A 14,833-nucleotide genomic window follows, 5' to 3' on the forward strand; every position below is an offset into this window, starting at 1 on the left:
CTCACATTACTACAAGCAATATTTGCTTCAACCTTTATAAGCATCACTAATTATCAACATGGATGATACTGAACGTCGCACAGCAAAGCGTTCGCGCTTCGATCAAAAGGAACCTGAGCCGAAGAGGACCTCAAGGTTCGATAGACGTTCGCGATCACCACCTGCGAGAAAGGCAGAGGCAAGACGAAGCAGGTCTCCCCTTGGTCGTCGTTCTTCTCGTAGCCCGGCTCCAGAATCCGCAAAGAAAGGCGGTGCAGATCCAGCAGCAGCAGCAGGTACATACCCATTCTAGCACTATGCTACATGAACACTTGCTAATTGAATATATAATAGCTGCCGCTGCTGCAAAAATCAATGCACAAATCCAAGCCAAGAAAGGTGTTCAACATGCCGATGTGCCACCCATTCGCGCAGCCGAAAGTCCAGTCGGAAAGTCAGCATCTCCAGGAGCCGGAGCAGGTAACAGCGCAAGCAATATAAATGGTGAGATGTATATCGCAGATGGCGATTATATCAAAGACATCGAAGTCAACGATTTGCGAAACCGTTATACACTGACTAAAGGTTCTACTCAAAAGATGGTAAATACTCCTTGTGTTATACTCCACTGATACATCAGGCTTTCTCATAGGTCTAGCCATGAATCATCTCTATACTTTCTCCTACCCCCTTTTAAAGTAAAATCATCATTGTATGGGGAGACTTTCAAGCTTACCTGAAGCGCGAATAGCACCATACACATACACCCTTTTGGCATCTGCTGACCTCCGCTGCGTGACATTTAGATTAAGGAAGAAACCGGCGCTGGTACGCAATACCTACAACTCACCATTTGTACTAGAGATTTTAATATTGACTTTTCAAGATGTCACCACGCGAGGAAATTATTACCCGGATAAAAGCATGGCTACCGCTGCTGTAAGTCAACCCAAGAACTTAAATATTGAGGAAAGCGAGCTAATAATATGCTTAGAATCCCCCATTGTATCTCCACGTTACAAGTCAAACAAAGCGAGGCCTCGAGCAAGCCGTTCAAAAGATCGAAGAACTAATGAAGCAGGAGCTCCCTAACTTAGTTGACGAACGTCGATTCCGTAGACGCGAGCCTGAGCAAGTTGAGAGAGATGAATTTGGCAGAGTAAGTTTCGTTCCAGAAAGCATAAATTTTAGGTGCTAACAAAGACTTAGCGCAAATGGCCCGAGGAGAAGATTCCTATTGATTTTGAACCTATTCAAGGCTTCAACCTTCGTGCTCAAGTTGTTGGCCACGGTGGAGCTTACGTAAAGCACATTCAACAGGAAACTAGATGTCGTGTTCAAATCAAGGGACGTGGTTCTGGTTTTATGGAACATGGCACAGGTCGTGAAAGTGATGAAGACATGTATCTTCACGTCGCGTGAGTTTGTAAGTTCAGGTTTGCTAGGGCACTTGATTAACTTTTTTCTAGTGGCCCAGATCCAAATGAGGTACAAAAAGCCAAAGAGCTCTGTGAGGATCTTCTCAAGAATGTCCGAGAGCAATATGAAGAGTTCAAGGCTCGCCCACCTCAACAACGTGGTTATGGCGGCCAAACCGGTTATTCAGGAGAGCGAGGCTATGGTGATCGCGCCCCAGACAGATCTAACTCGTATGGTGGCGGTGGTGGATACAATAACTACAACAAATCACCAGCTCCCAACACTCCTAATGCAGCCAGTCCTTCTACCCCTGCAGATTATGGAGCTCAAGCTGCTCAATACTATGGTGCAAGTGCTGATCCTTATGCTCAATATGGTGGGTATGAGGCATATGTTCAATATTATCAGCAGTACATGGCAGCCATGGCCCAATATCAACAGCAACAACAAGGTGCTCCAGGTTCAGGCCCTCCTCCACCTCCTAACGAGGCACCCCCACCTCCACCACCCGGTGGATCGGTATGTATATTATTTCCTCACTTCATATATTCCTAACCGAGTTCTTCTTTTAGAAGTTAGGCTTGCAAGACTCTCCTTCTCGACGGGAAGGGGCAGTCAAATTATAGTTTGAGAGAAACTAACCTTGAGAATTTAGGCTCCTCCCCCACCATCAGGTCCACCACCAGGAAGTAATAATGGTTATAGCGCCGTTCCACCTCCACCTGGATATTAAATGCTTTCTCTTAATTTTTGTGTCTATGAGAATCTTAAATTGCTCTAGGTCTTGAATGTTAAAAATTATGGATACCTGTTTGTCCTTACATCTTTTGGAGTAGATTGAGAGAATTCAGGCCCAGAAGGGTCATGTCTCTCCAAACAGAACATTGAAAAGGTTCTCAATTATAGGTAGCATTACGCATTGAAAATGGGAAAGCAATAGTCAATCAATCAACTCAATTCTACTTAATAATTCATTCTCGTCCTCAACTTCATTCAGCGCATCTGCCTCAGTGTCCTTGAATGTCAACCTTGATCCGTATGAGATGCATAATTCTTCTCCTTCTTTGATATCCCTTAGTGCAGTATAGGTTATAAGAAGATTATGAACATCTCTTTCCCATCCAACATTTTGATGTAATGTTGAATGATTAAACATACTACCTAGCCCAAGTATCACGGCTTGGGTGGTGGTAGGTGGTTTTGTCGTGCCATTTGAGCCCTCATTTGAACTCTTGGGTTTATATGGCCAGTTACTAGAAACCATCTTTATCAGCAAGACTTGTTCACAAATGAACCTACGTAGTAGATTCGTATTAACAAGCAAAAGTGTAATCAGGTCAACTTACTACGTATAATGATACAATTCCGTCTTTTTTATGTGATTTTCATTCTCACTGGGATCTAAAACTAATACAGGACATACTTCTAGCACGCTACGGGCTGGAATGTCTCTAGAGGCAAATACTCCTCGGCCTATTGGAGTAGGAATTAGTGATACTTGATTTTGAAGAATAAGGCTGCGATTTGGTGTAAATGGTTGTTTATGTAAAGTGTGAGGTGGGAGTGTCGTAGATATGGTATCGATACCTACCATCATTCATTACCTTTGGGAGTATCGAGGATTAGCATAAGTCCTGTGGAGCGAGCTAATGGAATTCCTTGAGTAGGCTCTTGAAAAGTCTCCTCTGTCGAAGGACCGGCGTCGCCCATTTTGAATTCAGGGATTTATAGAGTAATATTGGTTTGATGGGATTTGAGAATTGATATTTGTGATTTTTGAGGGGAAATTTGAGGAAAAAATGTGATAACCCGTGAAAGGAAGTGAAACTTTAGCCGCGGCGTATCGATAAGGTAAGGAACCAGCGATAAGAAGGCGGTGAAGATGGCAGTAAATAATCGAACATCTGTATGGACATTCAGCCTTATTCGATTCCAGACCTTGTATGATTTGGACTTCACAGTTTACAATTGACAACGGAGATTCTTACGACAGACAGCAATAAAGCGTGTGACGGTTATATTCGCTGCGGTATGAATAGGCATTGATCGATGATTTCCATGGAATAAGCACGAGACACGTATATAACCTTAAATATGTCGCATCAACGGACTACCTCGACGTTGGACGGAGGGAAAGAACCACATTCTGTCAGTTTGAAGGTTTTAAGGCATGTTATATTTGATTCTCTCCTACTTCCATCTGCTCGATTGTGAAAGTTGTGTTAAAGACTAAGTGCTACAATAGACTTTCTCGTCCATCGCTTTCAATTCAACATCCACTACCCACACCATCTCCTTCACCACCTCCAAATCTCAGCCTTCCCGCCCCATCAGCCTCTCTCTCATATCCATCTCCCACCCCTTCGAACTTTATTCTCTCTCCTCTCCTCACACTTCCTCCAGCTTTTGGATCAGCATATGTAGGGGAGACATTCAGTTGTACTCTTTGTGCTAATAATGAGCTCCCTCCTCCTATCTCTCAACCCGCTCAAACCCACACCTCTCCGGATATCGCAACCTCGCTCAATACCACCAAAATAATATCAAATATCACTCTCACTGCGGAAATGAAGATTCCTTCCACACCAACTCCTATATTGCTCCCTCTTTCCGGTCCTGAATCTTCCCCACAAGTCTCTACCACCTCAGGGGAAGAAACTACGGAAGCAGAAATTACATCTCAGAGTTCATTACAGAAGGTCCTTCATTTCGATCTGAAAGAAGAAGGCTCACACGTTTTGGCTGTCACAGTAACTTATACCGAATCATCTCCATCCTCTCCTCCACGTACTCGCACATTCCGTAAATTATATCAATTCATCTGTAAAGGATGTCTTGTGGTCCGTACCAAAATCGGATCATTACCCTTTCCAAAATCTACATCTTCGAATACTTCTTCATCCAAGAAATATGCATTGGAAGCCCAATTAGAAAATATCACAGAAGATAACCCTATTACATTGACTTTAGTTCATTTGGCCACTACCAAAGGATTCAATGCTACAAGCTTGAATTGGGAGATTTTACTTTCTGATTCTGAAAAGGAAAACGGAGGAGATGTGGAATTGGAGAGACCGGTATTAGCACCAGGAGATATTCGACAGGTTTGCTTTTTGGTTGAAGAAAAAGTTCCTGGGGATGATGGGGAAGTTGTGGATAGTGTAGAAGGGGCAAAGGAAAGCGAAATTGTAGATGGAAGATTGATATTTGGCGTGTTGAGTATAGGATGGAGGGGCGCTATGGGGAATAATGGATTTTTGAGTACGGGGAATTTGGGAACGAGGGTTTCGTGATATGAAAGGAGGTAATGTGAGGATTGGATGTGATTTAAAGTGAATCGAAATGGGGGTTTTAAGTAGTATGCTCGTCGTTTGTATATGAAGTAGACTGATTATCTGCCCATGTGATCTAGAAATGAAGCCAAAGTTCACACCTGAAAAGAGGTGTAAAATATTAGAAACGATATATTACTGTCATGGTCTTGATTGTCGTTGGGATGAGCATGAGTCAGTCAAGGCATCAGGTCTCGTAAAAGGCGAAGGGCCTGTTTATGGGAGAAGAAAAACACACCGGAATGAATCATTAGCGAAGCTCTTCAACAATCTAATCGTTCTATATCAATTCAGAAAATTATACGATGAAATAGCACTCTAATTAGAGATTATTTGAGGATTTATTGAAGATCACCATTCCTTATAATTTCATGTATAATTGATCTATCCTAGAATTTAACAGGTCAATCAATTCTAGTCTCTTTTGTTTTCCTACATAGCGGTTAGAGGCTATTAGAGGACAATGAAGATGATGTGATGCTAAGCGAGCAAGCAGCTCATGGAAATGGTTTAAGAATTACATCATTATATTGCAAGCGAGAGTCTTATCTTTGCGAAGAAGTTAGAGTGTTTATACTCGGTTATTATGGCAAAGGGCAAATGTTGAGTATTGAATTTCTATGTAGTTAGGCGCTGTATTGTTGGGGTTCTCTGGGTTTGGGTTTATATGTAGTAGGTTACATTTAGATGTAACATTGACTGAATACTGAGATTGATGATAATTTCAACGTATATGAACTCTTGCGTGCGGTTCTATCTTTTGAAACCTTTTACTATGCAGAATAAAATTGGGCGGTGGATGGGACTATCCAAATGATCGATACTGTTCACAGGAGTTGCGCCAAGTATATTGAGGGTATTGGTGAAGGTTTTGGCTTGTTTTATGGTAGGATATGTGTGCCTGCTAGCGAACTGCATGTGCATCAATATCTTTATCCTATCTTTTAAAAACCTCTTTGATTCCTCATCTACACCTACTACCTATTTCTTATCTCCTCCTCACGCCCCGCATTTTCCACCCCACATCCTAAAAAAATCTTTCCATCAACATCCTCCGCTCCACAAGCCTCCTCATTCCCGCAATATCACAGCCAACCCAGCCCAGCCCCCCTCCTCCAAAATGTCCATCCCCCCTCCCCCAACAGGCGAAACCATCATCTACCTAGACTCCAACTACCACCCCCTCCCCCTTGACTTCTTCCCCTCCCCACACACCTACACCCCCTACCCGCACACGCCCCTTCCCCTCATCGCCCCCCGCATTCTCCCCGCAACCATCCTCCTCACCTCCCTCTGCCCCCTCACCCGCACCACTCTCTCCCTCCTCCCCCCCTCCCAGCTAAAACTCATAATCATCACCTCCGTCGGCACCAACCACGTCGATCTGGCCTACTGCGCAGAAAACAATATCCAAGTCTCCAACATGCCCGACACGAATACGGAGACGGTAGCGGAACACGCGATGGCGCTTTATTTTGCGGTCAAGAGGGATGTGGTGAGTTTGCATGAGTGGACGATGAGGGGGGAGGAATGGGGGAGGGTGGGAACGGGGATTCTGGGTATGAATACTTGGGAGGGGGGTGGCGCGAGGAGTTGTAAGAGGGAGGTGGTGGGGATTGTGGGGGGTGGGAAGATTGGTGGGTGGTTTTTTTTTTTTTTTTTTTTTGGTTATTGGTTTATTTTATTCTTTTTGTTTCTGGGGAAATTTTGGGGGGACTCGTGGATTTGAGGACTTCTCCTATCGCTTCATTGCGGACACCTTGACTTCTGGACTAGGAATCCCGTACCGTTGAAGATTATATAGATGAAAGAAGAGAAAGAGAGAAAAAAAACTAACCCAACCCCAGGCCTCGCAATCTCCAACCTCTGCACCGCCCTCGGCATGAAAGTCCTCATCTCGGAGCGCAAATCCCTCCCGCAATCCCAAGCCCGCGTCGGCCGCACTGCTTTCTCCACCATCCTCACTCAATGCACCACCATAATTCTCTCCTGTCCCCTCTCCCCCTCAACCCAAAATCTCATTTCCTCACCTGAACTATCGTTGATGCGTCGCGATGCGATTCTCATTAATGTAGCGCGCGGTGGAGTAGTTAATGAAGCGGATTTAGCGAGAGCGTTGGATAGTGGGGAGATTTTGGGAGCGGCGACGGATGTTTTTGAGAGGGAACCGGCGGAGAAGGGTGGGAGTCCGTTGGTTAGAAAGGAGGGAGAAGAGAGAGTGAGGAATTTGATTGTTAGTCCTCATGTGGCTTGGTTTGGGAGGGATAGTCAAGAGAAGTGTGTTAAGGCTATTGCGGAGATTTTTGAGGGGTATTTGAAGGGGGAGAAGATTAATTGTGTGGTTTAAGGTGGAGAAGATGATGGGGCTGTGAGCTGTGGAATCGGGGTGTCTAATAGTCCAGACTATTGGACACACTGTCGACGACACAGCGGAATTAGTATTGAGACTAGAGAGATTCGATATTGACTATCAACTTTGAAGTGTAAACATGGGCAGGAGAAAAAAGATCTTATATCCATAGACTATAGACTTTGTATAGACTAAGATAGAATTTCTATAAGAGCAATCTATATATATCATCGGACTTTATATCTATAAGCACCACCCATCTATCCTGCATTAAATAACAGAGCCCTTCAAAAAACCTGCTCTCAAGTACTGAACAGGCCATTGAACCTCAACGCCTAATCTAGAAGCGACTCTAAAAACCCACTCAGGTTCTCTCATAAACTGTCTAGCAACCAAGACGATATCGGCCTTTGCGATCTTTCCCTGTTCATCTTTAACATCTACTGTTTCTCCCGCATTTGGATATGTAGTAGGTTCATCTTCCAAATGAGATTTTGCGGCTTCAGCTTCTGTGATCATACCCACACAACCAATCTTCAAATCTTTGATCCCTTCTTTAAACAACGCTGCACGGATCTCCCCAGCAATAGAAATCTGGTAATTGGTATGCATTCCGATCTTTTGAGTGGGTGAATTACCCGCCGAACTAACATCGAGTAAATCAACACCAAGTGCTGGAAGCAACTTTGCCAATTTAATAGTATCTGGAACATCCCAGCTCTCAACATCTTCCGACCACTCTGTAGCACTGATTCTGAGCAACAAAGGCATTCCCTCTGGAATGACACTTCTCACAGCCTTGATCGTCTCAATCAGCAATCTAGTCCTGTTCTCCCAACTTCCTCCATATTGATCGGTTCGTTTGTTTGTAAATGGACTCAAAGAGGAATGTAACAAGTATCCATGAGCACCATGAATTTCAATCACATCAATTCCGGCTACCACAGCTCTCTTAGCCGCATCACGGAATCCGTCAATGACATCTTGAATATCCTCAAGTGACATTTCATTAGGCTCCACATATCCTTCACCCCACTTCAACGCACTCATTCCCTTCACATTCTTAGGCCATCCTCCATCCTTTTCTTCCGCAACAGCACTCTTCCCTCTCGGACACATCCAAGGAGGCAACGTACTCGCCTTTCTCCCCGCATGAGCCAATTGAATTCCGATTTTCTGTCCTTGACCATGAGCAAAATCTGCCACCTGTTTAAATCCCTCTATCTGTGCATCATCCCACAAGCCTGCGTCACCGGGAGAAATACGACCCTCGGGGCGAACAGCAGTAGCTTCAATAATGGTGAGAGAGGCTCCACGATAAGCAAAGGCGCCCAAATGTACCAGATGGAAATCGGTAAGGTGTCCGTCGTTTGCGCTGTACATGCACATAGGCGCTACCCAGATGCGGTTCTGAAACGTGACATCGCGGATGGTGAGTGGAGAAAATAGGGTGGGCGGATCTTTGGATAATGCAGTTCCCGCTGGGGGATTCTGGGCGGGAGTTTTGTAGGGAGACATTTTCAATTGCGATCGGGTCGATTGGAAAGGAAATACGGAGTCAAGGATGGAAAATATCAAGAAAGGAAAGAAAATTGAGGGAGTTCTGGAGTTTTTATATTGTGATATTAGATATTAGATTGTTCTTCCCGAAATGGAAGGAGTTGTATTTGTAATCCCGTCCATGGTGGGGTTCCCGGTTGATTGCATTGCGAAGTGAATACATACAGAAGGTTGAGAAAAGCAAATCATGCAATCCATTGGACCAACAGTTGAGTGATCTAATAGTTGAGTGATCTAACAGTCGAGTAATCCAACTATTATATCAACAAGTGATCCTGTAATCATTATATTATATGTCGAGGTAAATCGCCTCGGTTATATGCTTCCGATTATATCATCTTCTTCAAAGAACCATTGCCGTTTGCTTTGCTCTTCAATGTCTTTTCCATCTTCTTCAACGCCGAGAATGCTCTACCGGTTACCTTTACACTATTGAGCAGAAGTACTACAAGCAGTCAGACGTCACTCTTTACCATATCACTCGCCGGTCGAAAACTTACCACAAGGTATCACAATCCAAAAAGAATTCATAAAAACAAAATATCCCCAGAAAATCGCAGGTTCTGGTCTCGAATACTCCAACCCCAATATATAGAAATCGAATAAACACGTCGCATAATACAATACGTCTCCATACAATTGACCCAACGATATGATTGCCTGCAAAGGGTATCGGAGCGAATGATCCGTTGCAATCATGGCCGCGAGGATAAATGATGAAGGGCCCCAGCAGACTGCAGTAATGGTTTCCATGCAGAGAACGAACGCATCTTGTGTTTGGTATCGCGAATCAGATAGTGAATATTCTTTCCAGAGTTGGCCGAAGAGGTCTTGCATCAGTGGCATACGTCGAAAGTTGTAGGCATAGTATCCTTCGAAGAAGAGGTGAATGCAACCACCTGGGAACTTGGGTTAGCTGTATTTCATGGCAGGTGGGCAGCTTATAAGTCGATATACATAAAACAAACCAGAGAACAGTCAATAAATCAGCTGTTGAGATCCGTGGTCTGACTCTCATCACCAGCAGATAAGTACTGGAGAAAATGGCAGTGCATCCTGCCGCAAAGATTGAGACCAATGTTAATGTATCCCATTGATTGGCAAGGTAATGAGGAATCTCGAGATCTAAAGGATAATAAGGGTGAAAAGGAAGAGGCAGAGCTGTTGCGTTGGGCGCCATTTTGAAGATTGCTGCATAGGATACTTCAATTGCTATTCTCTCAAAATAATTTCTCTGGTTAACATGAAATGAGAGACGGAGTTGTACAACAATTCAGGAGACGCGACGAAGAGCTTGTTGATTGGTTAGAGTATTTCACACCGAGTTCCGATCACTAGCTCTAGTATGTATCACCTCACCTGTAGTATAATCAGCTCCCAGTATTTGAAAGAAGCAAATGTTAATTCAGACAATATTTTTATTGCACCAACTAGGTAATCAGGAGAATAGCGGGTTAGGTTTTAGGTTGTTGATTGTATTGATATTAATCGATTTATGCTTACTTATCAAGTTATCAAGGGTTTTAGAGTTTCCAATAGCCTGGACTATAATCTAAAGTCAAGGTTAATTATAAAAAGACTTTAAAGTTCTCAACATAACCTCGACAACCAGAACATTCGAATGGTCTCTAATGCTCAATGGATTGCTTTCAATAATAAAAAGTCTTCTATTCAACCATTTAACTCATTTAACATCTGAGGTGGTCTGAGAGAACATTAAGTCTATCAATACATTGCAATCCTTATAGCGACAACTGTCAGCTCGTTAATAGGCTTGACAATGAGAATCGAACATGAGCTCTCCCAAAGCTAGCAGCTTTATATACAAAAGAATCTCCTTCAACTTAAGAAGGCTCTCATAGGTTCTCAACCAGAATCCACAAGATCTTCATGGATCGTCTCACCTCCTTATAAGCCTTTCTATCTTTCAACCTACTATCCTCACTTTCTCTCCTACCTTCTCTCCCTCCATCACTCACACTCTCATCCGTCTCACCTCTCGTATACCCTAACTTCCCCCTCGCATCTTCCAACTTCCTCCTCTCCTTGCCCAATTTCCGCTCCGTCTTATCCGCTTTCTTATCCGGTTCTCTGGCTCTCAAATCCCCCAATTCTCTCTGCGATCTCTCGATTCCCAAATCCAACCTTCTCATTTCCCTCTCTACCTTCTCAATCTTTCTCTGTGCTTTATTTTCACGCTTGTCGCTTTTCGCGGTCATCTTATCCCCTTCCCTCCGAGCTCGATACTCATTCCGAAAGATCTGTCTCTCTACTTGCGCCGCGCTCATCTGCGCTATTTCATTCGTTTGTGTAGCGGGGGGAACATCAAATGTTGTTTCCATTACATATGGTCTTACTGCACTCATCCTTCTTTCCAAAACTGCAGCAGACGTATCCTCATCAGTTACTGCAACCAATCTCAACGTATCAGGCGGTAACTGTAACACAGCAGCCATAGCCTCCATAGTAGCAATCGAAGCCTTCAGTCCTCGCGGAGCAAATAACTTCGTATTGGCATTCTGCATGTAAGTATCTGTTCTACTCTTGGTTACGGCTGCGCTCCCTAGATGTGTGGGGATTTGCACACCGCTTTCGGTGAGTTGGGCCCAGTGGTAGGATATCGTGTTGAGTGCATCACCTACTAGATCGGTAATTTGTACAGGCGGGTTTTCGCTAGCGACGATATTTAGATTATCGATAAAGTCTACAAATTCTTGAGAGGTGAGGTTGTAGTCAGAGAGGGCGGGTGCGTAGATTCGAGCAAATGGCTTTCCGATTCCAGCTACGATTTGTGGTACTGCAATTGGTCGGGGAAGTTGTGGATGTGAGTAATCGGGTGGTGGACCTTGATGACTGGATTCTTGTGCTTGAAAAGGAATCTCGTTGTCAGAGACTATTGTGGAGGTGGTATTGTAGCTGGAAAATGAATTTCCATGCTGGTTTTGAGTAGTATGTAGGTTGTCTTCGTATGGGATTTTTTCATCGTAGTAAGCCATTTTGTGGAGGATGATTGTAATAATGGGAAACCGATATGTATAACTTTAGACTCGAATCGAGAGAATGGTGAATTGAACAGAAACCACACTTTTTGTATAAAGCTCTAGCTAAAATCCTCGGGATATCGTCGAATACATACTCACGTCAACATATAGTCTCAATCAAGCCAAGTCTCATAAACATAGCCCTTGATCTCCCATCCCAATTGGGTTACCTCGTCTACACAATAAGTTTCAAATTTCATTCCAGTACGCAGACGCTATGCGTTCTACACATACTACTTTCGAGTCCATCCTGCTCCAGCCGTAAAACCATGAGATTCCCGATTCCAGCACATAGGCTCGAGACAGGATGAATACAATATCATACACGTACATTCTCACCGCCATAGAATGAAGATCACCCATCGAAACTGTATCTCTACCAGACAATTCCGGTAGATCTCAGCCCTGCTTAAGGATCGTCGATTGGCGACATACATATAAGGGATATAAGCTTTGTCGATCGCAGTCTTGATATACTAGGTGCATTTAAGCTTCTAGGGTTATGGACCGGTCCGTGTCTTATCTCTAGTTAGAATGCCAACCAAGACTTGATGTCGGGCCGAGAATAGCAGAGGATGTCTGACTTATATGACAGCCAACAAACAAACAATTTCTCAATCTTCCTTTGTGTTCTTGAATCTCAAATCTTCGCGGCAGATTTGATTATTGCAGGTTGCGTTTGGCAGTGCTCGACTACCTACCGATTGATGATCTGGCGAGCCTCGAGCTAGCCAGTTAGCTAGCGGCTGTAGGCATGGGTTAGTGTTAACAACACCACACCCACATCTCTCGTGGTGAAATTTAGTCAATATCCCTTGCCACGATAGATTCTTAATCAACGAATTTGTACAAGCAATCTAGTATTCATCAATGAAGTAAACTAATAACTCCAACCACCTGCCTCCCAGTACCCTCTCCACCAAAATACAAATCCAATTTGTAATCCGTCACACTGCCTAACATTACTCAAACCCCAGAACTCCACCCAACCATCCAAATCCACAAAACCCCACAACAACCATCCCATCCCATCCCAGTCCAGCCCATCTCCCACCATCTACCCATCTACTCCCTCCTAACCCTCACCCCCATCAAATACCTCCCCTCCCTAAAATACGGCACCGCATGAACCCTCAATTCATGACTTTGCCCTGGTATCAAATCAACTTCGAATCTTCGAATCACCGTCGCGAGAATGAGGCGGATTTCGCGGAGTGCGAATCTATTAGATTAGAAGGTTTTCTGTTAGTATTTCTTTGCACTGATTGATAGGAATCCCAAGGTGGGATGATAGAGAAAGGAAAACTCACTGCTGTCCAATACAATTTCTTACTCCGCCTGAGAACGGCAGGAAGGCTTTTTTATCCACGGGTACATCTTTGTAATTGGCGAGCCAGCGCTCGGGAATATAGGAATTGGCGTCGGGCCAGATGCGAGGGTCGATTTGAAGGATGTTGGGGAAGGCGTAGGTTGTTACCTTGTTGGGTTTTTTATGTTAGAATTATTGATTCCTCATTTTATCTTTCACTGTTATGACTAAGTTCTGGGGGTACTGAAGATGTTTGAGGAAACAGAGGGAAGGAAAGGGATTAAAGACATACGTTCGCAGGAATCTCAAACCCATCAATCCAATTCGTCTCACTAGTATATCGAGGCAACCCCGAAACAACCATCGGCATGAGTCTCATACTCTCATTGATCGCAGCATTTAGATATGGCAATTCTTGCGTATTTGCAAAAGTGATGGTATCGTTTTTGGATGGGATCACAGAGAGTATCTCTTGTGTAAGAAGTTGTAGTTTAGAGGGATTGTTAAGGAGAAGAAGAAGTGTAAAGGTGCAAGTTGTGCCTGTTGTGTCGCTGCCGGCGATCCTGTGAGGTGGTTAGATGTTTCTGTCTGTGGAATGAAAGGGGGCATACATGAATAACCTCATTTCCTCCATTAGATGTTTGTCGGTAAATCCCTTCGGATCACTCTCATTCGCATCCAAGAAGATTTGTAACAAATCCTTCTTCTCTTTTGACTTCTCTCCTTCCTCCACTTTTCTATCTTTTCTCATTTCTTCCCGTCTCGTTTTGATAATTCCATCAATCATGCGATCCATTTCCTTCACAGGACTTGGTATGAACGGGATGTATTTGACGAATGGTAGGACAACATCAATGTATACCCTACGTAGACGATCAAGGAATAAGTTCTTCATATGTGGATCTTCATTGATGACGAGACCGAAGGATCCGCCAAAGAGAGTAGCAGACATTACGTCCATTGTGAGATTCCCAAGCATAGAAGACATGTCAACTACAGCCCTCCCATCTTCACTTGCAATATCCGTAATACATCTCGATTCTAATACCTCAACCATGAAGTCAACACACGATTGCATGAGTGGTTCCATTGCGTTTAAGAAAGAGATGGAAAATCCGGCGGATAAAGGTCTCCTCTGATGTATGTCTTTAGCTTCTATACTATAGATCCTGGATGGAATTAAGATATGAAATGGGGGGATGAGGATACACACCTTCTGTTTATAAACCCTAGTATTCGTCTCTGTGAATAAATTGCTCACATGCGGATCTTCCTGAGTTAGAGTATAGAGCGGACTTTTCCTGAAATCGTCATCGACTACGATTTTCTGAATGGCGGATTTGGATGAGACCATTATCTCGTTTGGACCTATTCGTTATTGAGACCAACGCTATAGGAACTTTGGGAAGGAAGGTTTACCAATCCTCACAACATCACCATATTTCTTGAAAAGCTTCGGGGCGATGTTCATCGTTTCTCCCCGCAGGGTATGATATAACCATATACTTCCGCATAATTTGAGGCGCAAGGGACCGGGGACTTTAGAAAGCGGGGTGAAAAATGCAGTATAAACTGAAATGCAGATTCTTCGGAGGATTTCGAGAGCTACGATGCAGAGAACAATGATTGTGTAAGACATTGTAAAATAATTTCGCGATAAACTGGTATGAAAATGGGTTCTGCGAAGCTGAAGCTACGCACAAACAAGGTAATAGATGGTCAGAAATGTAATTTTGGCGCAAGCTTCTAAGTTCCTCACTCCTAGGAAATCAGAGAACGGAGTTGCAAATTGAGGAGCATTTTGAAAGGAGGACAGTCTCCATTAGTACTACATATTGTATAC

The 14,833-nt window shown here is 43.7% G+C and overlaps 8 protein-coding genes across 8 annotated transcripts; 3 read left to right on the forward strand and 5 right to left on the reverse strand.

The window, feature by feature from the left end:
- Positions 1-58: 58 nt before the first annotated feature.
- On the forward strand, positions 59-2,131 carry EAF01_005568 (uncharacterized protein; the record flags this gene model as incomplete). Its single annotated transcript, XM_038913822.1, has 8 exons — positions 59-275; positions 334-581; positions 786-807; positions 866-918; positions 974-1,138; positions 1,189-1,397; positions 1,449-1,917; positions 2,054-2,131. The coding sequence occupies 8 exons, from the start codon at positions 59-61 to the stop codon at positions 2,129-2,131; spliced, it is 1,461 nt and encodes a 486-aa protein (XP_038770271.1).
- A 207-nt stretch (positions 2,132-2,338) lies between these two features.
- EAF01_005569 (uncharacterized protein) lies at positions 2,339-3,157 on the reverse strand (the record flags this gene model as incomplete). The annotated part of the gene is made up of 3 exons (XM_038913823.1): positions 3,003-3,157; positions 2,745-2,871; positions 2,339-2,651 (listed from the first exon to the last, which is right to left on the reverse strand). Exons 1-3 carry the CDS (start codon positions 3,106-3,108, stop codon positions 2,339-2,341), a joined length of 546 nt encoding a protein of 181 aa, XP_038770272.1. The 5' UTR covers positions 3,109-3,157.
- Positions 3,158-3,492: 335 nt separating this feature from the next.
- Positions 3,493-4,691, forward strand: EAF01_005570 (uncharacterized protein; the record flags this gene model as incomplete). The annotated part of the gene is made up of 2 exons (XM_038913824.1): positions 3,493-3,566; positions 3,644-4,691. The coding sequence occupies 2 exons, from the start codon at positions 3,493-3,495 to the stop codon at positions 4,689-4,691; spliced, it is 1,122 nt and encodes a 373-aa protein (XP_038770273.1).
- Positions 4,692-5,850: 1,159 nt separating this feature from the next.
- EAF01_005571 (uncharacterized protein) lies at positions 5,851-7,077 on the forward strand (the record flags this gene model as incomplete). Its single annotated transcript, XM_038913825.1, has 2 exons — positions 5,851-6,367; positions 6,578-7,077. 2 exons carry the CDS (start codon positions 5,851-5,853, stop codon positions 7,075-7,077), a joined length of 1,017 nt encoding a protein of 338 aa, XP_038770274.1.
- Positions 7,078-7,350: 273 nt separating this feature from the next.
- EAF01_005572 (uncharacterized protein) lies at positions 7,351-8,598 on the reverse strand (the record flags this gene model as incomplete). Its single annotated transcript, XM_038913826.1, has 1 exon — positions 7,351-8,598. One exon carries the CDS (start codon positions 8,596-8,598, stop codon positions 7,351-7,353), a length of 1,248 nt encoding a protein of 415 aa, XP_038770275.1.
- Positions 8,599-8,969: 371 nt separating this feature from the next.
- Positions 8,970-9,820, reverse strand: EAF01_005573 (uncharacterized protein; the record flags this gene model as incomplete). Its single annotated transcript, XM_038913827.1, has 3 exons — positions 8,970-9,085; positions 9,141-9,539; positions 9,598-9,820. 3 exons carry the CDS (start codon positions 9,818-9,820, stop codon positions 8,970-8,972), a joined length of 738 nt encoding a protein of 245 aa, XP_038770276.1.
- Positions 9,821-10,496: 676 nt separating this feature from the next.
- On the reverse strand, positions 10,497-11,636 carry EAF01_005574 (uncharacterized protein; the record flags this gene model as incomplete). The annotated part of the gene is made up of 1 exon (XM_038913828.1): positions 10,497-11,636. One exon carries the CDS (start codon positions 11,634-11,636, stop codon positions 10,497-10,499), a length of 1,140 nt encoding a protein of 379 aa, XP_038770277.1.
- A 1,110-nt stretch (positions 11,637-12,746) lies between these two features.
- Positions 12,747-14,629, reverse strand: EAF01_005575 (uncharacterized protein; the record flags this gene model as incomplete). Its single annotated transcript, XM_038913829.1, has 6 exons — positions 12,747-12,903; positions 12,992-13,158; positions 13,283-13,553; positions 13,602-14,125; positions 14,204-14,358; positions 14,410-14,629. The coding sequence occupies 6 exons, from the start codon at positions 14,627-14,629 to the stop codon at positions 12,747-12,749; spliced, it is 1,494 nt and encodes a 497-aa protein (XP_038770278.1).
- Positions 14,630-14,833: the final 204 nt, after the last annotated feature.

Source organism: Botrytis porri (assembly GCF_014898465.1).
Source record: "Botrytis porri strain MUCL 3234 chromosome Unknown BPOR_007, whole genome shotgun sequence".
NCBI classification, from domain to species: Eukaryota; Fungi; Ascomycota; class Leotiomycetes; order Helotiales; family Sclerotiniaceae; genus Botrytis; species Botrytis porri.